Source organism: Martes martes (assembly GCF_963455335.1).
Source record: "Martes martes genome assembly, chromosome: X".
Taxonomy (NCBI): Eukaryota; Metazoa; Chordata; class Mammalia; order Carnivora; family Mustelidae; genus Martes; species Martes martes.
The window spans coordinates 24,814,917-24,836,805 of NC_137897.1; the positions used below are offsets into that span (position 1 = coordinate 24,814,917).

Consider the following 21,889-nt stretch of genomic DNA (forward strand, 5'->3'; position numbering starts at 1 on the left):
ATAATTAACTACAGAGGGTGGCATGGGAATGTTTGAGCCTGTTTATTCTTTTAGTTGAAATAACTTTAGTAGTTTGTGCTTACAATTTAGAGGAAGGACTCTTCACATTTTAGTGTTCTTTCTCCTGTTGTATGTCTTTTCATGGCCAGACCACATTTTTATATTAGATTTTTTGTCAGCCCGAGCAAAACTTTAGCAAAGAAACTGAAAACAAAGAGTCTGTCTCTGATTTGTGATTGCTAATTAAACTGGTTTCCATAAGGGACATTCTACTGTTGCTTTCACTAAAACTGGGAGAAAAAGTACTTTCAGCAAAAAGTGTGCTTAGTGTCATTGAGTATCTCTGATTACACGTCAGGGATGAAAACCTCCAGGAGGATTTGAACTGGTATTTGAGCACAAAAATCTAGAATTTACGATAAAATTTAAAAATATGTCTAAGGTCAGTTACCAGAAAAATACATTATTTAGACATTTCATGACAAATAATAGAAACTGTACTTATAGAGTTAATAATAATAGAGTTGATTACTAAGTGCTCTAGATAAAGCTTGAGCAGAGTTTGTAAATATTTCATTTATAAAAAAGCCTTCTAAAACATCATGTAAGTTTCTAAGAGAAGCACGGCTCAACTGCAGTAAAAGTGCTTGGATGACTTCATAGCTGTCTACAGACTGCGTTGGGTCAGAGAAAAAAATTTATCCTTGAGAAACAGTTTTAGAGAATGGTTGGAAAAGCATTTACTGGCCTAGTTTTTTTCTTGCTTTTAAAATATTGTGCTTCTGTCCTCCTTTTTCCCCCTTGCTGACTATAGAAAATCTCTCATAGCCTGGTGAGTAGGTTGCCCACCAATTATGCTACCCATTCATTTGGAAAAGATACAGTGCATTTCCGTTTAGTTTCAGACAAGAAGAAGTCCATTTACTAAGCAGATTATCTAGAATCTCCATGACCCTCCAAATTGCTATAAGCTCTAGACAAGCTCTAGGTTTTCTTTAAACTCAGTCATGTCTGTCTGTTTTTAAGTTTCCCATAAGACTGACAGTGGTGTTTCCAAATAAAAGACTAAGCTAGTTTCCTGGAATGAGAAATTCTGATATTCCCCATGACAAAGTACAGTTGTGATGTGCTTTGGGCTTTGGCGTTAACAGGGAAATTAGAGGTGGTTTTTAAATGTCCTAAATACCTATTGTAAGTGATACTTGACCAGCCTTTCAGACTAGTTAGTTGGAAATGCACTGTCACTTTTTCTGCATGCTTCACCAGAGGACGGTCCCAGCAGTCCTCCGGAGAACCCCCCCTCCCTGTGAAGGAAAAGGAGCGCTTTATGTGCTGGAATGCACATGAGTAGATCCCGCTGGTAGTTTGATAATACCTCCATAGTGTCAGCAAAGCCTTCTCGTATTTAAATACATGGAGATAGACAGTCTCTCGGTTTCCTACAGATTCACTTTCAGTTCTTAGGAAGTGTACCCTTCGCTTATTATCCAGGTTCAGGTTTCCTAAGGGTATATCCAGTAAATAAAAAAGGGAGGTCTTGAATTAAACAGAAGGCATGAAAGAAATAAAATAATATCCACCATCTAGAAGATGTTTTCTATTTTGTACAGGGTTTCCACATATATGCTATTGCTTCCTTATCATAGCTATGTGAGGCAGCTTCTGTTCTTCTAGATAGGGAATCTGAAGCTCCTAGAGGCTCACCAGTGGGAGACCAAGGGGGCAGTCCATAGAAAGCTTTGTTTTGGCCCTGTTCCTAGTACATCACACTACTTTGTGGATCACGTTCCTTCCCCCTAATTCCTTAATACCAGTAGAAATTGCTTTGTATTAGAATTTTTTTTTAAAAAATGAAGTTTGGTAAAATACACAGCCACTTAAATCTCATTTTTCTCCCTGGAATGCTAGCCATATTTGATCTAAATAAAAACCACTATGTGTGACCTAAATTAACTCTTGCTTATCTAAATTTGAAGAATGATGTTGGCTATGAACAAATAATACCCAGTATCCAAACGCTCTTGGGTTTCTTACTTCTCTTAAAAGCAGTTTGGATAAGGAAGGATACTTGGTAAAATACAACCTTCCAAAATGAGGCTGTTCCGTGCCAGTTTGATAGCTGTTCATATGTTTGTCTTAAAGGATGTGTTAGTTTTCCTTATTAATGGCAACGATAACGAAGAGCTATCAGACCTAGGCATTCATGTTACCTAGACTCCATTTTATACATCAAGAAATTGAGGCATAGAGAAGTTTTAGCAGCCTGCTCAGGGACTTAACACTAACTAACCAAGAGTAGACCCCTTGTTTCTGATTCCCATCCCAGTGTTTGATGTCCATTCACCAATACCCTGTGTCGTCTTGTCATTCTAGAACTGTGTCTAGTGTCTGTCATTGAACCACATATGTAGTTGAAACACTTCCTTTGTCTTGTCTGCCCACATGCTCTGGCATGTTGCTATTTGTGTTCATTCCTGTTGCAGTTGTGTTAGTAGAGATAATAGTTCGTGATTACTCATAATCCTTTTTTAAAATTTTATTAGAAAGCTGGGGCCTTGGAAGGTGTGCCAATATCTGGGGTAAGTTTCCTCTCCCTGTTACTTCCCCAAACCTACCTGCTTCCATGTGAGGAGGTTTCTTCCTCTATCTTAATCCGTCTGCCCCTTCTGAAACTATGGAAAAAAGGTGAAAGCAGCAGAATTGGCTGATTCTTGTTCTTAGGTGACACAGTGTGGGCCACTGAGAACATTTTGACCAAATTCTAACTCTTCCTTCCCATACCTACTATCTTGTAGGGAATATTAGGAAATGGGGAAGTGGCCAAATGGAATCAATGCAAAAATCAAGACAGTCCATTCCTTGATAAAAGAAGGAAAGGAAAAATAAATCCTATGGCTGTTCTAAAAGGGAAATTAATGATACTGTCTTAGTGTTCTTTATTGTCATTTATGCTTTCAGTGTTTGGGGGACCAGTCTGCTGCATTGGTGGGACAAATGTGCTTCCAGGATGGTCAAGCCAAAAATACGTGAGTTGAAGAAACAGACCCAAAAACCAGTAGTGTTTTGTTTGTTTGTTTATCCCTTTGGTCCTTTGAATGAGGAAAACCTGTTGAAGTTGATTCAGGCTAAAAATCAATAGCTTAGGAGTTCCAATAAGTTTTTTGCCATTTAGTTTTCCTTCTCTTCTTCAAATAAAATACATTATGCCATATGTAAACACACTGCTGAGGCTTGTAAAGATCTTAATTCAATACATTTTCCATCCAGAAACTAAATTTTGGTTTAAAGTGTTAATGGTTTTGGTTGGGGTGGAGGTGGGGAGTGGAGGAGGGCAGAGCAGAGGAGAGGAAGAGCCATGATTTAAAACTATGTTTTGGGAGTGCCTGGCTGGCTCAGTCTGTACAACATGTGACTCATAATCTCAGGGTCATGAGATCAAGCCCCAGGTTGGGTGTAGAGAATACTTTAATAAATGTTTGGGGCACCTACATGGCTCAGGTGGTTAAGTATCTGTCTTCAGCTCAAGTCATGATCCCAGGGTCCTGGAATCGAGCCCCACATCAGGCTCCCTGCTCGGTGTGGGGAGGCAGGAGATGGTCTTTTCTCCCCCTGCCTCTGGCCCTCAACCCCCACCGCCCTTGCCCAGCTCATGTTCTCTCTTGCTGGCTATCTCTCTCTCTCTCTCTCAAATAAATAAAATCGTAAATTTTTTTTAATTTAAAGAAAAAATTTCAAAATGAACTATATTTCTCCACATATACTGTTCCTGCCCTAGTCTTTCTCACTAAATTTGGAAAGGTATATTTTTGTGGGATTTTCGATGCTGTTTTCCTGGGATTGTGCTTTCTCCTCATTACCTAGAGTTTCTCCTTCTACAAGAAGTAGAAGGAGGGGCGCCTGGGTTGCTCAGTGGGTTAAAGCCCCTGCCTTTGGCTCAGGTCATTATCCCAGGGTCCTGGGATCAAGCCCTGCATCGCGGGCTCTCTGCTCAGCGGGGAGCCTGCTTCCTCCTCTCTTTCTGCCTACTTGTGATCTCTGTCAAATAAATATAAAATCTTAAAAAAAAATAGAAGGAATGATGGAAGTAGAGGTTTGGTGAATTTGTTTCCTAATCTTGTGTCCTTACTACTCCTTCATGGGGAATCTGTAACAAGCCCCATATCTAAGAGATAAGATTTCTTGCATTTTTCAGATAAGAAAACAGATGTTCAGAGTGGTTAAGCTAGTAAGTGAAATAAGCGGTCTTTGCCCCCAGATCACCTGATTCTACTTAGCTGGGGCTCGGAACCTCTCTGTGTTACTGTACTCTGTAGGAGAGATGCGCATTGACCCAGCAGGAGACTATCTACATTTATTTTTTTCTAGAGGATTTCCTAATTATGTCATCAATGTTAACCGCAGTGGTTAAATTCGTCTTTTGTGGATAATGGAATGTCTAACCTTTTTAATGAATTGCTCTTGTGGTCTGGCGTGCTCAGCGGTCCTCATGTGACAGTGTGACATCATCCATGTGAGCTTTGGTCGGGGAGGAGGGGAGATAGGTAAAGTCTTTTCAGATCAAGGTATCCTGAGGTTATGACCAAGAGAGCTTGAACAAGCATGAGCGTGGGTCTGGGAACATACTCTTTCTTCTGGCTTCTAGGCAGCTGCACCAGGAGTCAACAGACGATTGCACTAAGTACATTTTCTTCTGGACTTAGTCTTTAAAACGTTATTCCAAAAGGAATATGTAATGCTTGTAAACTTTTGGAAATTTTCTAAAACTTTAAGATAATGACTTATTGTATGTCAGTTTAAATTATTTGTATTATTGATGTTTCATGATTTATTTTTAATAAAATTGTCACACTGTTCCTTCTTCCCCCAACTATAGGTATGGAACAGGCTGTTTCTTACTATGTAATACAGGCCGCAAGGTTGGTTTTGAAAGTCTTCTCTAACTTCATATAAATAATGCTTGGTATAATTTGCTATTAAGTTACTTATTCTGCAGATTTTATTTAATCTTTATTAGGGTTTAATTTAGAGCTCAATAAAAATGATGAAAATCACTAAATTTAAGTGGCTCTAGTAAGAACTATTTTACGTTCTTTGAAATTTTTGTGTGTGTTTTTGATTGTTGGTGGGATAACTGTACTAAGGTTGTGTCAGATTCTTAATGCAAATCTATTTTGGAACAAGGAATAAACATTTTGTACTTTTTAAATATGTTCTTAATACTGATAATTTTGACTCTTTTTTAAATTGTTACATATTTATTGAATTATTTTTGTACTTAGGTTATCTTAGATTTAAAAAATAGTATTCCGCTATCTTTTTATTTTCCTGGCTATTGAAATATTTTTCTCTTTCCTACAGTGTGTGTTTTCTGAGCATGGCCTTCTGACCACAGTGGCTTATAAGCTTGGCAGAGATAAACCAGTGTATTATGCCTTGGAAGTAAGTAGTTTTCAATCAATATGGGTAGTATGGCAAACAATCAAAGCCAGTGAAAATCATGATGCTTTCTAACACCTTTTCTGGTTAATCTTAACATGTAGGACTGAAAAAATTCAGTTTTTTTTTTCTTGGCATTTGGTTGAGTGGAAGGAACCTGGGATTGAGCTGGGGACAGGACTCCCAGGAGATCTTGAGTATATGGGCTCCTTGATTCTTTCAGCAGTCCCTTGTGGCACCTTGTAGCTGCTTGACGTGCTCTCCAAGTATTTCTGTTAGCTGGAAAATTCTGTGTTTTACAACTACAGTGCCCCAGTGTTCCAAAGAGATCCACTGGGTGCAAAACCAGAGGAACTCTCTTCACGTGTCTCCCCATAAAAATAGGTTTTGTGTCCAATTTTGATTTGGGGAAAGAAAGTGAGGAGATTTATGCCATGTTTCAGTAGAAGTATTTGTTTCAAACCCGTTTGTAAATTCTAGTAGGAATAGATCAGTCTAAGTCTGTAGGATATGTTGAATTTATATTAGAGCCATTACTTTTATTGGTAAGGTGAAAGAAGCAGTATTTTTTTTTATCAAATCACATATATATTCTTTTTTTAAAGATTTTATTTTTAAGTAATCTCTATACCCAGTGTGGGGCTCAAACTCACCCCCAAGTCACATGCTCTACTGACTGAGCCAGCCAGGCACCCCACATTCTTTTGCTGTTGTTGCTGAATATAGTGGATACACGATGTTATGTTAGATTCAGGAGTACAGGTTAGTGATTTAGCAAGCTTACACATTCGTGCTGACCACAGCTATAGCTCCCATGTGTCCCATACGACGCTATTACAGTATCATTACCTGCATTCCTTATGCTGTGCCTCTTATTCCTGTGACTTACTGATTCCGTAACTGGAAGCCTGTGTCTTCTCCCGCTTCACCCATTTAGCCCGTTCCCCACTCCTCCCCTTAGATACATTTCTCAAAGGCATCTCTTTACAATTCATTTTAAATCGTTCCCTTGAAATATACAAATATACAGTTGATCTGAAGGCTTACTGAAGCTTGCTTCCTAAAGTGTCCGATGATAATTTGGCCACAAGAGTTAGACTTCTGTTTATAGTTCATAACTAGAATTGAAACCTCTTGACTCCCTTCATTCATTTCATTGATCCCCCACCCTCCTCTCCTCTGGCAACCACCCTTCTGGTTCTCTGTATCCATGAGTTTTGTTTGATTTTGTTCATTTGTTTTGTTTTTTAGGTTCCACATAAAAGTAATATATGGATTTCTCTTTCTGTTTCTGACCTATTTCACATGGCATAACACCCTCAAGCTTCATCCATGTTGTTGCAAATAGTAAGATTTCAATCTTTTTATGGCTGAGTAGGATTCCTAAATGCCTCCATTATCTATCCATATATCTATAGTATGTATATGCATATTCTTAATATTCCTTATATATATATTCCTATATATATAAAACAGTATTCATTTATATATATAATGTATATGTATATATGTATTATAGATGCATGTATGTGTATACACACACACACACACACACACACACACACAAATACACACCCCTTCACATAATCCCTGTGCATTCATCCATTGATGGATACTCAGGTTGTTTCATGTCTTAGTTATTATAAATAATGCTGCAGTAAATATAGGGGTGCATATGTCTTTTTGAAATTAGTGTTGTTGTTTTTTTCATTAGTTGCTCTGCCTAGAGCATGAAGAATTTATTTCCATTTTTTTTCTTGCCCGCCTCCTGACGTTAAGCACTGTGCTCTCTCCCCCACCCCCTTCTCTATGGATAATAGCACTTGGGAAATACTTGGTCATGTAATAATGGTATCATATCATTTCTCAAAAGTTGAATTTGTACAAGCCCTGTCGTGCTCTGTTTCCCCATGTGGAAAGTGTTTGGTACAGAGCTTAGGCACATCAAGTATGTACTATCTGTTGAAAGTTACCTTTGGCAATTGAGTAAGCTGCTCTCTTTTTCTTATACTGGAGACAGTCTTTTAGAATTAGAGATGCCTTAGACCTGGAAAGGGCCCCTGGGATAGGGCTTACCTGGTCTTCACTTCCCTCCCAACACGAAGAGCCTTCTCTTCTTTCCTTCACCAGTAGCCCTCCATCTTCTGTTTGAATATAGCACCAAAAACTGCTTCTTACTAACACCTCTACCACTGGACCTGGATCAACTGCCAAGAACATTCAAATACTAGGGGGTGGCTATTGCTTTTTTTGGGTCTTTCTACTACTGGATAAACTTCTCCAATGCCCTGATGTCATAGGTTTCTGGATGCTTTCTAGTTCTGGACTGCCTTCATTACATGCATTCCAATTTGTCAGAATCTTCCAGAATGGAATAGAATACTCTACATGTAATCTGACTTGTACTCACTAGTGTGATTCATTTGCCTCTGACCATAAACACTGCTTCTGTTACTCTAGCCTGAGAGTTCATTAATTTAGTCTAATAACCCCATCATATCATTGGCTCCAGGAGAAGATGTTCAAATATCTGGCTCTTTTTCAAATGACTCATTGTCATGTCATGTCCTCTCCATTCTGTATTGGTGTGGATCTTTTTTTTTTTCCCCTCTGAAGTAATCTCTACACTCAAGCTGAGGCTTGAACTCATGACCCCAAGATCAAGAGTCACATGCTCTACCAACCGAGCCAGCCAGGTGCCCCTGCAGATCTTTTGTTAATCTATATTCAAGTCTTTGCTTCTTCCTGTCAAATTTAACGATATTGATTTCAGTCTACAGTGACACAGTCTAGATTCTTTGACACTCTTTAATCTGTTCCTTGTCCAGTTTTGCCTCATCTGGAAACTTAACAACTATATGCTTTGCGGTTCTGTTTCGGTTCATGTAATTTTTTAAAACATTCATAGAATCTTTTCACACCACTGGGTGTGGTGCATAAACAATGAATCTTGGAACACTGAAAAAATAAAATAAAATAAATAAACAAATAAATAAATAAATAAAAGATTCATAGAATTTTAAAGCTGAAGGGGATGGTAGATTAGACTGACAACAGGCTTTGTTACGTCCTCACAAGGCATTTGAGAGTAGGAAGTGAAATTGGAGTCACTTGGCCGTGGTAACTTCCGACAGCTAGTTGGCCGCAGATCCAGGATGCAAATTCAGGTTATTGGACATCAAAATCTAGACACCTGGCTACTCCTCTGCCATCTCTAATCTCCTGAGTCCATTTTTTTTTTCAGTGCATCTCGGATATGTCCCTCACTTTGTCTGCTAACCCCGCAGCCTACCCGAGCCACAACACACACACTTATACACACACAATACACACACATTCACAGTAGGAGATAGGGTTTTTTCTTTTTTTTCCCCTGTATCTTCTCTTTTTCTGTTTCAAGTAACAGACATGTAAAAAAATTGGACCAAGCCAAAAAAGAGGGCAAAGCATAAAGCTCTACTGGTAAAACTGTTTCTCAGTCAATTCCTGCTAATCAATCCCACTTGGTCACCCCACTTCCATTTTTGGTAAGTGTTTACAAAGTGTGTATTTAATAATCATTTCTTTAATTTGACAGATTGGTAGGGTTGGCAGTCTGAGGTGTTAAAAACTTCCCCCTCCATTCTTTAAAAACCGAAACTGTAGCTGCCCATCTGAAGTCTTTTAATCTTGCATTCTCCCTCTGCTGATTTGAAAGCAGCAGCATGAATTTCCTGTTGTTGTTGTCATTTTGGGTTTCTTTTCTTTTCTGGATACCTTTAAATTTTGAAGATACTATTTTAACCATAGGTCACTCGAGTGACTCAGTCCGTAGAGTATCCGACTCAATCTCAGGGTTGTGAGTTCAAGCCCCACACTGGGTGTGGAGCCAACTTTAAAAAAGAGTATTACTTAACTATATATTTTCTTAGCAGTGTTGATAGTTTAGTAATTTGAATGTCCCACCCATGATGATGACTTGGAATGCTTTTCCTGTCACCTCTACCAGCAATCCTGTCACTGTGTTTAAAGTTTTCATTTCCATCCCCCCCCCGCCTTTTTTTTTTTTTTTTTAAGTAGGCTCCTTGCCCAGCCCAGAGCCCACAGGGCTCCAACTCTGAGATCAAGATCTGAGCTGAGATCAGGAGGAGTGTCAGCACCAGATGCTTGAACCATCTGAGCCCCCATGGGCGCCCCTCTGGTTTTCTTAAGCAGGCAGTAATTCTCTTTTCTTATCAGTAGATAGCAAATCATACCTAAGGGCTTATATTATCATTTTTTGTGTCCAGTATCATTTTTGGGGGGTCAGATCTTTTATGGCGCTCCCCCTATTTTTTCTTGAGGAAGGGCCTCCTTTTATGGTTCTAAGAGCCTCAGGGAGTAAGCCTGTTCATTTTAGGTTTGTTGTTATTTTGCCCTCTCTCTGGGGTGGGTATAAAATCTTAGGTGATACCATGTGTTCTTCTACATCCCTTCTGGACATTTTTTATGCTAATGAAACCTCTGATCTAAATTTGGTTTCTCTTACAGATAACCTGGCTTATCTTCTGGGGATGGGGGTATGGTTAACATGTTCTTATCGCTGATGTTCTACACTTTTACTCTGATGTGCCTGGGTTTAGGTTTGATTTTACTTACCCTGTTAGATATATTAGATAGAAGTCTGTCTTCAGTTCTAGAAAATCCTCAGCAGTTATCTCTTTGAGCACTGTTACTCTACTATTACCTCCGGCCTCTTGTGCAGTTGCTATTTTATAGATATTGGAACCTTTCAGTGCATCCTCCCTGACTCTGAACTGTTCTTTTAAATATTTTTCATCCCCTTGATTCTCTGTGCTGCATCCCTGGCTAGTCCTCCCTCCCTACCTTACATTCCAAATTCTTTCTTTAAAACAAACAAAGCAGGGATGCCTGGGTGGCTCAGTCTTTTAAGTGCCCGTCTTTGGCTCAGGTCATGATCCAAAGATTTTGGAATCAAGTCCCGCATGGGGCTCCCTGCTTCTCCCTCTGCCTACCATGCCCCCTGCTTATGCTCTCTCTCTCTCTCTCTCTAACAAATAAATAAATAAAACCTTTAAAAAATAAAGCAAATCAAAACTTTTTTATTGTGAAATACAAAACACATACAGAAAGATGCATAAAATGCCACTTGTACAGCTTGACAAATGATTATAAAGGGAAGACCCATGTATCCTCTACCCAGGGCAGGACACAGAACACTGCCAACAGCCAGGAACCTGTGTGCCCTTCCCACTCCCAGCCTCTCCCTCTCCCCTAAGGTCACCAGTGCCCTGGCTTTTATTGTAGTCACTTCCTTACTTTTCTTTATAGTTCCAGCACTTAAGAGTACAACCCTCAGGGCGCCTGGGTGGCTCAGTCAGTTAAGGACCTGCCCTGAGTTGGGAGTCACTTTTCTCTCTCCCTCCTCCCACTTGCCTGTGCGTGCTCTCTCTCAAATAAATAAATAAAACCTTTATTAAAAAATACACGTAACCCTCAACACCAGAGTTGAGTTTTCATGTTTTTAATACTTTGTATATTAAAAAGAAAAAAGAGAAAGTGAGAGAGACTGAGTTATACTGTATATATCCTTTCATGGGGCTTCTCTCACTCAACATCACATCTGTGAGATTCTCTGTGATATTACCTAGAGCTTTGACATCATTCCTTTTCATCACCATATGAAAATGCCACAGTTTAGTGTTCATCCAACTATTGATGACCTTTTAGTTGTTTCCTCTTTTCGTCTCTGATGAAAAGTGCTGCTATGAACATTTCTGTATACCTCTGCTGTATCCATCTTGCTGTGGGAGTAGAATATGTGTATCTTCCCTTTGGGTAGAGGACTGCAGACTGTTTTTCTCAGTGGAGGCAGCAAGTTAACTATCACCTGCAGTGTATTGGAACGTCATCTCCTCATCTTGTCGCTTCTAGAGTTGACCCCACCTATTACACTCTTAAATTTGACTCAGTAACTTCATTTCCACCATTTTTAACTGGTATTTGTTCATATCCACCTTATCTTGTTTTATTTCTCTTTTCTTTTGCTTCATAATTTCATGGCCATTTTTCAAAAATGGAAATCATGCCTTAATTTATCTCTTTGAATTCTTCCAGCACTGACTTATTTAAAGTCCTTGTCAGATTCTCTTCCAGCTATTAAGGTTTGTTGACTGATTTCGTGATAATAGATTTCTTCATGTGTTTTGGACTTTTTACTTCCAGTCTCATCTTCTATTAAGCCATAGCCTTTGTCCGCAAATAGTTCTCTGTAGGCAAGCAGGAGAGCGCCACCTAGCACCTGGCTTCAAGCCCTGAAGCTGATACTATTCCTTGTCTTAGGCAAGCAAGCCACACTGGACCCCTTTCCCCTGGAGGAGCTGGCTCCTGGCCCCCCCACTCCTGCTTCCTGACGCATACAGAAAACCGAAGCAGAACCTCCTATGCTTGTGGTCTCAAGCCCTGCTCAGTTGTGCATTTCTGTTTCTGTACCCCTCGACCGCTGCTCTGCGTTTGAGTCAGCATGTGTTGTTTTAGTGTTCCCTTTTTATATTTTGCCCTGTTATCCTCTGTGTCTAGAACAGAGAGAGGGGATTTTTAAAGTGCAGACTCACCATTTCTGATGTGGACATCATCAAGAGAATTCTCTTTTTTTCCTCCCTCCTCCCTGGCATGTGATTCATCTGGTCCTGATACGTTAACCTCTGTAGGTTCCTGTTTTCATTATCAGTAAAAAGGAATTGGGACACATGATCCTTGAGTTGTTCTAAGACTTTAAAACTCCTCTTAAACTGCTTCAGTTTGTCCCACCTGTTCACTAGGAAATTTTCCTTTTTATTCTTTAAAGATTTTTTTAAGTAGTCTCTGCACCCAGCGTGGGGCTCGAACTCAAAACCCTGAGATCACGAGTCGCACGCTCCACCAACTGAGCCAGCTGGATGCCCCTGCTGGAAAATCTTTCTTAGTGGTGCAAGAGGTTGAAGCAAAATAGAGCAGTTGAGTAGGTCTGCCTTTTCTCTGCCATCTGTTAATAGGATGCCATCTTCCTTAAGCTGTGCTTCTCCCTTCTGTTGTTTATCTTTTTCTAAATATTATTTCACAAAACAGAAATCCTTTAGGGGCCTTTAATATTTATGAAGTTGAGATTACTTAGGATTTGAGACTTGCATGTTCTGTATTGTGTCACTGAGATGCAAGTTCCCTGAGGCCACAGTACTTGTCTGTCTGCTTCACCACTGTTGGAGCAGGCTGGCATGGAATAGGTACTCAATAAATACTCTTTACATACCAAATCCTAATGCCGTTTTTGTCTTTATAAATATGAGTTGCAAAGAGGACTTCTGTATAGTCCCCCTTGGTTTCTTACGTCCTTTCTCCTACCTCTTCTTTGATATGATTGATGATGACAGTGTGTTGAGATTTCCTTTTTAGAGTTTTTCATCCTTTTTTTACAAAAAGATTTTATTTATTTATTTGAGAGAGAGAGAGAACACAAGCAGGGGGTGGGAGGAAGTAGAGGGAGAAGCAGACTCCCCAGTGAGTGGAGAGCCTGACGCAACTCCTGATCCCAGGACCCAGGGATCATGAACTGAAGGTCACCCAAGTGCCCTGAGTTTTTCATCCTTCTTAAGCCAGATACTCCCATTTTTGGTATAAGCCTCTATGTTAGTTATCTCTTACTCTCTAACAGTCTTACATGTAAGTGGCTTACAACCACTTGCCTCACAAAGCTGCAGTCAAGGTGTTGGCTAAGGCTGTGGTCTCATCCAATGCTCGGTCTCCTTGTAGGCCCTCTCACTCAGATATTGACTGAGTTCAGTTCCTTGTGGTTGTAGCACTGAGGGCTTCAGTTTCTTGGTTGTCAGCCAAAGGCTGCCCTCATCTCCTAGAGGCCACCCACAGTTTCATCTCACGTGAAGACCCCAACAGAGGACCCCTGTACTTTCTCAAAGCCAGCAAGAAAGGGAGAGAGTCCATACAACAGCCGTGGTAATCTTTGTAGCTTAATCATGTATACTGCATCATGGGCCCCCCCATTGCCATTGATGTGCTGTTGATTGGAAGCAAGTCCTAAGTCCCACTGAGCTCAAAGAGAGAGGATTCCCCAATGGGCAGGAGGTGGGGACCATGGAGGCCATGTTAATTAAGGATCTGTCTACCATAGCCTGTAAACGTTGTTCATGGACTTTTGTAATGTAATGTCCTGGAAAGTATACTTTCTGAGCGGTAAATCCTTTTTATCTTAATTTCCTAACTTGTTACTGAAGTATTAATAATATAGATTACATAATATAGATCACATTTTAAAAATAATGGTCCCCCGGTTTAACTCTAGGTTTCTGTTCTGTCTTCTGTGTAATTAAAAATGCTATGGAGTTAGATTTTGCATTTGTGATCTTAAACACAAATTAAGTACAGTATAAATTATATACACAGATGCATATTACTGTCGCATACACAAAGCTATGTTTACTGTGCCTAATGGATGATTTTAAGCAATTTGAGGATAATCTTAATTTTAAGTAATTTTTCTCCATACCCACTGATTTTAACCATAACTGCCTTGTATCATACAGCTACGCCACATCCTGAGATGTTCCCTTTATTTGGATACTGTTCATGGCAAAGAGCTCTTGAGGAAAAGTATATTTGTCTGCTATGACATTACATCAGATATACTTTATTATCTTTTGTTGTTGTTAGAGAACATGCACAAGCATAAGCAGGGGTTTGGGGGAGGAGCAGAGGGAGAGGGAGAAAGAGAATCTTTTTATTATTTTATAAAGATTTTTATTTATTTGTGTGTGAGAGAGAGAGAGGGTGCACAAGTAGGAGGAGCAGGCAGAAGGAGAGAAGCAGGCTCCCCACCGATGCGGGACTCGATCCTAGGACCCTGAGATCATGACCTGAGCTGAAGGCAGATGCATAACCAACTGAGCCACCCAGGTGCCCCTAGTTTTTAAATTATTTATTCCTCTTGTCCTACTCATCATTTCATTTATTTTTCTTTTCTTTTTTTTTTTAAAAGATTTTATTTATTTATTTGACAGAGATCACAAGAAGGCAGAAAGGCAGGCAGAGAGAGAGGAAGGGAAGCAGGCTCCCCACTGAGCAGAGAGCCCGATGCCGGGCTCGATCCCAGGACCCTGGGATCATGACCTGAGCCGAAGGCAGAGGCTTTAACCCACTGAGCCACCCAGGCGCCCCTCATTTATTTTTCTTTATACCTTCTCATTTCTATTATGTCTTTCTTAGAGTACAGCTATTCAGTTTGTATGCACCTTTCCCTGGATCAAGCCTTCGAATGAGAGTTCATTCATGTTCATAGACAAGACACTGAAGTATTGGGTCTTAATATTTAGGATGTAGTCGATGGTAACTTATTTGATAGCAAGTAGACTGTCACCGTCTATCATTTTAGGCTTCTGTTCCTGTACCCTTTTTTCCTGCCCTTCTTGAAAGCATTATACCGTCTTCCACTTTATCCCCTGCCTCTGAATTCAGAAGACCACATCTTTTGTGAATTTGGAGGTTTCTTTCATTTTTATTAATTGTTTAGAAGGCTAGCTAATACCATATATTATGTCCAGGTACCAAAATTATATTCTTATTTCAGATGAGTGTTCTTAATCTACCTTTTATTTTCTTATATTGAGTTTTGGTTTTTTTTTTTTTGCTTACAGGCAAACACTCCTATCTATATACTCCTGATAACCAAATTTAAAATAATTTTCTTCCAGAGCCTTGAGAGTGGCTTTATATATTTTTTTCTTTTATTTCAATCAAAGTGATGCCGTCTGGCTCATGACCAGTTACTTTTCATGAAAACCTTGATACTCCTTTTGCCAAAACAAATTGCTTCCTCTCCAAAAATAAAAAATAAAAAAGTATCTAAGCATATAGCGTACTGCCTTTTCAGTGGAAATGAGGTTTATCAGTATTTGGTTTCCCAAAGTATAAAGTTCCACTAGCTGATAACCACAAAAGCATTACACTAGACTTGTAGCCCAGCAGCTTTTTGAAGTTCATTAGTTTACTTACCTAAAAATATTGAAAATATTTGCATTTCTTGGTTAGATACAGTTTACGCCCAGTGTCTTTTGAGAGTATAAGGAGAAAGGGACACCTGTTCTTTGAATTAGATCTAGAATCGTGCTGTCCAGTATAGTAAGCCACTAGGATTATGTGTCTAGTCCAAACTGAGATGTGTAAGTGTAAATATATTCCTGATTTCAAAGACTTAGTATCAAAAAATCAAATACCTCAAAAATTTTTATATTGATTACATGTTGCAGTGATGGTATTTTTAATATATTGGAGTAAACACAATATATTACTATTAATTTAATTTGTCTCATTTTGCTTTATTAATATGATGGGTACAAATATTAAATGACATATGTAGTTGATACTATACTTCTATTGAACAATGCTAGTCTAGAAAATCTTACACATTTATTTGTTTTTAACAGCTAACATCTTTGAATTGTTTGCTTCCAAAGGAAATTTGAGAGGAAAATTCTAAAGTCTTTAGTTTTCCTTGATGGTTCCACTAAGTACGCACATATATAACATACCAAAGTTTGGAAGTGTATTGAAAACTTCTCCAGAGACAGTGGGTTAGAGTCTCTTCAAGGTATTTGTTGAATTGGGCTTTTTTCCCCATTTTTAAAGCCTGGTTAAATTTGCCCAGTGATGTCAGATCTCTTCCTCAGTAATTTTTTTTATAGCTAAAACGAAATGCTGCTGTATAAGGAGAACAACTGTGGCAGTCTGCCGCTTTGCAGTAACATATAGCTTCTCACAGAAACTATGAATGCTGGAACGAGTCGTCATGTTCCACGTCTAGTTTGTTTATAGCCTGGAAGTTGACAGCAATTACCATCTGTAATTTAGTTAATTGAATTGGAGGCAGGGAGGTAGGCAACAGATTAGAAACGTTCTGCTTTCTGTACTTAATCTCACCTGATACTTGGTTTGGGATGACTCTGGAAGTAATTTACGTTAATAATCTGATGAATGAAACATCAGAAACAAACCTTTTTTGAAATTCCTAATGGTTTGTTCAGGTACTTTTTTTTAAGCTATTTTTTAAAAAGATTTTATTTATTTATTTGACAGAGATCACAAGTAGGCAGAGAGGCAGACAGAGAGCAGGGGAAGCAGGCTCCCCGCCGAGCAGAGAGCCCAATGTGGGGCTCGATCCCAGGACTCTGGGATCATGATCCAAGCCGAAGGCAGAGGTTTTGACCCACTGAACCACCCGGGTGCCCCTGGTACTTTTTTTTTTTTGGCCCCACCCAGGATCTTTTTATAATAGCTTTATTGAGATACAGTTCACATATCACATGATTCACCCTTTTAAAGCCTACAGTTCAGTGGTTTTCAATATACACAGAGTCATGCAGCCATCACCACAGTCTAACATTAGAACATTTTTATCACCCCAAAGAATAACCGCACCACCCCAACTCTAAGCACCCACTAATCTATTCTTTGTCTCTGTGGTATCTTATTGCAGACATTTCATATAAATGGAATTGTGTGCCTTACGGATCTTTCGTGACTGGCTCCTTTCACTTTGCATAATATTTTCAAGGTTCACATTACAGCAGAGCTTCTTTCCTTCTCATGACCAAGTAATATTCAATTGTGTGAATATACTAGATTTATTTGTCCATTCTTCAGTCAGTGGAATTTGGGTTATACTTTTTTAATACATAGAAAACTAATGAAGCTAATATTTAGATTCACTAATAACTTTCCCCTCTCTGCTCATGTTAAGCCTCATAGTAGTTTTAAGTATGTGTTGTGATAGTCACCACCGTTTTAGAGGTTATAAAATGGAGGTTCACTAAGCCTAACTAATTGGCCTAAGATCACACAGCAGTTAAAAACTAGCATTTGGACTCAAAACCTGTTCATCTGACTCCAAATCGTATGTTTCTTCCTTATTGCCACAGCCTCCTCCCCCACCTTCCCATCCCTTAGTGATTTTGTTGAATAATTACTTTGTAGTTAGCTTTTTTGCTCACTTTTTTTGTTGCTGTTTCTTGATTTAGGAACACTGGGGGTTACACGCAAATAATGAATCATGGAAAACTACATCAAAGTCTAGTGATGTCGTGTTACAATGAATAACGTAATACCATCATCGTCATCATCATACTGTTAGAGGAAATGTTTTTGAAAAAAACTTTTAATATGGCCTCTCCTGATAACTTGGGAGATGAGGCAGAAGTGTTTTCTGGGTGATAACCTACTTCATAGTTCGGCAGCAGTCCATAGAACAGCAGATTGGATAGGTTCAAGGGTGTGCTGGAGGGCTCACTTCTTTGCCCTCTATCATGAAAAAACTTCTCTAATGACCTAGGTAAAACTATGTTTGCATTAGTAGACTTCATTTATGATACTTGTCAATGCACCAAAGTTCACATTTTTAAATGGTATCCATTTTGGAGTGTCATGCATTAAGAAATGCTCAAAAAAATCTTACAGTGGTAACATACATTCTCTCTGGGCTTCCTTTTCTTTTGTAGGGTTCTGTAGCTATAGCTGGGGCTGTTATTCGCTGGCTAAGAGACAATCTTGGAATTATAAAGACCTCAGAGGAAATCGGTGAGTATGTTCTAACAAAACGTTAGAATCTGAAGAATGAAAATTTTTAATATTTTACCTTTGCACTCTGTTAGTACTTGTACTTTGAGCCATGTGTGACATTAAAAGATACGGATTCCTGGGGCACCTGGGTGGCTCAGTGGGTTAAAGCCTCTGCCTTCGGCTCAGGTCATGATCTCAGGGTCCTGGGATTGAGCCCCGCATCGGGCTCTCTGCTCAGCAGGGAGCCTGCTTCCTCCTCTCTCTCTGCCTCTCTCTCTGCCTCTCTCTCTGCCTCCTTGTGATCTCTGTCTGTCAAAAAAAAATAAAAAATAAAAGATACGGATTCCTATTATGAGTTGGATTTATACATAAAAGACTATTTTGTGAAGATTTAGAAAACAACAGATTGATAGAATTAGTGGTGACTCTTAATAAACTGGCAAGGTAGGGCATAAAAATTACTCACGTAATTTGAACAGCGAAGATGGCCAGAGTTTGCGGTAAAGTAGTCCAGTTACATCTACCTGATGAGAAAGAACTTTAACTCTCAGTAAAACCCTGGTGCCTATCGTTTAACTATTAATATGACTATTTTTAGTACGGATAATTATTTTTGAACTCCTCTCCCCACTCTTTCGTCTACTTCTTTACGTCGGCCTGAAGGTGAAACAGTCAGAAACACACTTCTTACTGGGGCTGCACTGGAGGCTACTTCATCTCATAGTCAGCCACCTTAGAAATAGTGGAAATGAGTTAAAAAACCTGAATGAAATGAGTCCAGTTCCTTTATTTCTTGGCCTGGGTTACACTGTAGTGGGAGGTGTTCAATGTGGGGAAATTTGCTTCTGTTGCTCCTAGCTTACATCTTTCATTCGGAACATTTTGCTGTACTAGCGAATGAGAAATCAAAAGCCCGATCCTAATTTTTTTTATACAGATGTGTTTATTGACGAAAGTAATAGAATATTTTAGAGTGACTTTTATTTCTCTCTCTTTTTTTTAATATTAGAAAAACTTGCTAAAGAAGTAGGTACCTCTTACGGCTGCTACTTTGTCCCTGCGTTTTCGGGGTTGTACGCACCTTACTGGGAGCCCAGTGCAAGAGGGTAAGAGTTGAATATGAGGTGTCCTTTTACAGGTCATGATTTATTTACTAAATTAGCTAATAGCTAACTGGCTACTAGTTTCCTGTCTTATTTTCAAAAGATTTTAAAGTGTTGAGGAAACCTTTTCTGTTTGGAGAACTTCAATGTCAGAACCTTTCAATTGCAAGAAGTTAGAAATCATCTGACAATAAGCCCCTGCCACATCCATGTTAGTGTTATGATCTTTTTTCTGCAAGGCCTCTGCCAGTCATGTGTCCAGCGGACATCATCTAGATGAATTTTGATTTGGTGTTACATTATTGTCTTATGTTCATTTGGGTCCTGGGCTTTTTCCTGTGTGGATTCAAGATTGTGGACCAGAAGAATTTTCTAAGCTGCTCAGTGTTTATGTCCAGTTTTTTTTTTTTTAATGTGCATTTTCCCCCTGACCTTGTCTGTCTACCAAGGTCAGCCTTTCCATATTCAGGACGTTTCAGATTGATGACTTGTATACTCCACTCTAATCTTAAAAATCTTTGTGTGTATTTTTAGGATCATCTGTGGGCTTACTCAGTTCACCAATAAATGCCATATTGCTTTTGCTGCATTAGAAGCTGTTTGTTTCCAAACCCGGGAGGTAATAAAGGCTTTTTTTCTTGTACTTCGTCCACTTTTATCACTTTCAAACGAATTCTATATTAATGCTGGAAATTTATTACATGCTTCATTATTAAATACCTAATCAAAAATTAAGCCTTCCTAAGGTCTCTTCTAATAAATATAAGTTTCTCCCCTTTTTCATAGCTGTCATGACCTTCTGAGTTCCTGTCATCCGCCAGGCGCTGAGTCTTTTACAGTTGGGGGGATATTGAGTAGAAAATGTTAGGTAAAGGAAATAGTAGCACAAACATAGGCATCAAGGCAAGAAACCAGGGTGCAAAGTTGGGGTTTTTGGCGTGGCTGGCTCTTTGGGTGAGGGCAGAGGTGGTGAGGAAGTGAGGAAGAAAGGTGGTGTGATACATGAAGGAAGGCTTGGAAGACCAGAATAAGACATCTAAATTTGAGGGGCGCCTGGGTGGCTCAGTTGCTTAAGCGGCTGCCTTTGGCTCAGGTTGTGATCCCAGGGTCCCAGGATCGAGCTGTGTGTTTGGTTCCCTGCTCAGTGGAGAGCCTGCTTCTTCCTCTCCCTTTGCCCACTGCTCTATTTGTATTCTCTCTTTCTCTCTGTGTCAAATAAATAAATAAATAAATAAATACGTTTATTAAAAATTTTTTTAAAAATCTAAATTTGATTCTATAGGCTTTGGGAAGCTCTTCAGGGTTTTTGGATAGAAGACTGCCATTTTCAGAGATGTCACCATGGAGTAGTAGTTTAATTATATTTATTGCATTGGTTTATTTAAGATTTTGGATGCCATGAACCGCGACTGTGGAATTCCACTCAGTCATTTGCAGGTAGACGGAGGAATGACCAACAACAAAATTCTTATGCAGCTGCAGGCAGACATTCTGTATATCCCAGTAGGTTAGTGAGCCTTCATTCCTTTACATTCTGAGAGTAATGTTTCTTTCAGAAGAACTGGTATTTTTAGGCATATGTAACTGCAAAGATGTTGATATCGCTGTCTTCCTTCAGTGAAGCCTTCAATGCCTGAAACAACTGCCCTGGGAGCGGCCATGGCGGCGGGGGCCGCGGAAGGAGTTGGCGTTTGGAGTCTCGAACCCGAGGATCTGTCAGCGGTCACAATGGAGCGTTTTGAACCACAGATCAATGCTGAAGGTATGTTTAAAAAATGAAAACTTAGGGGTGCCTGGCTGGGTCAGTCAGTAGAGAAACACGCACTTCTTGATCTTGCGGTCATTGGTTTGAGTTCCATGTTGGGTGGAGAGATGACTTAAAAATATAATTTCTTTTAAAATTTAAGTTTAATGGTATACCATGGAAAGGAGAGAGAGTTTGCCTTTCTATTTATTCATAAGTTCAGAAACTAAGTAAAGTAGCAAATGCTACTGTTTTAAATTGGTTACTAAGAATATTGGGGTACACTGTGTATGAATAGTTCCTTATTAAAAAAACTTACAAAATCACTTTTTTTGCCATTCATTTCTATTTACAGTCATTCCATGCAGAAGGGTGACACTGCTTCTAGGTTGCTAACACAGCCTTTTTTGAAAGTAAGAAGGGAGATAGATGAGCCATGGAGCTGAACGTCTTTGGTGCCTGCCAGGGTTTTTTTGTTTGTTTGTTTGTTTTGTTTTTGAGGAGCCCTTGGTTTTTTGTTTTTTCTTTTAATTCTTATTTTTTAAAATTATTTTTATTAACATACAATGTATTATTTGTTTCAGGGGTACAGGTCTGTGGTTCATCAGTCTTAGACAATTCACAGCACTCATCATAGCATATACCCTCCCCAGTGTCCATCCCCCAGCCACCCCATTCCCCCCTCCACCGCCCCAGCAACCCTCACTTTGTTTTGTGAGATTAAGAGTCTCTTATGGTTTGTCTCCCTCCCTCCCGATCCCATCTTGTTTCATTTTTCCCTCCCTTCCCCTATGATTCTCCGTCTTATTTCTCAACTTCCTCATATCAGAGAGATCATATGTTAATTGTCTTTCTCTGATTGACTTATTTTGCTCAGCATAATACCCTCCAGTTCCATCCATGTCATTGCAAATGGCAAGATTTCATGGAGTTTTTTGACTGCTGCATAGTATTCCATTGTAGATATATACCACATCTTTTTTTTTTTTTTTTTAATACCACATCTTCTTTATCCATTCATCTGTTG

The 21,889-nt window shown here is 39.3% G+C and overlaps 1 protein-coding gene across 9 annotated transcripts in view; it reads left to right on the forward strand.

Annotated features, from left to right (window-relative positions):
* The window catches only part of GK (glycerol kinase), a gene marked incomplete at its 3' end in the record, with an annotated part of 73,227 nt that overhangs the window by 43,352 nt on the left and 7,986 nt on the right, over positions 1–21,889 (forward strand). For 6 of the 9 annotated variants that reach the window (XM_080831160.1, XM_080831165.1, XM_080831159.1 and 3 more), the window contains 10 exons: positions 815–832; positions 2,544–2,579; positions 2,959–3,026; positions 4,874–4,916; positions 5,359–5,439; positions 17,955–18,033; positions 19,025–19,121; positions 19,653–19,737; positions 20,505–20,625; positions 20,737–20,880. In XM_080831160.1, the coding sequence (XP_080687286.1) occupies positions 815–832; positions 2,544–2,579; positions 2,959–3,026; positions 4,874–4,916; positions 5,359–5,439; positions 17,955–18,033; positions 19,025–19,121; positions 19,653–19,737; positions 20,505–20,625; positions 20,737–20,880 (772 nt within the window). The remainder of the gene's footprint in view (positions 1–814; positions 833–2,543; positions 2,580–2,958; positions 3,027–4,873; positions 4,917–5,358; positions 5,440–17,954; positions 18,034–19,024; positions 19,122–19,652; positions 19,738–20,504; positions 20,626–20,736; positions 20,881–21,889) is intronic. The other 3 variants (XM_080831163.1, XM_080831166.1, XM_080831164.1) reach the window with 1 other exon arrangement.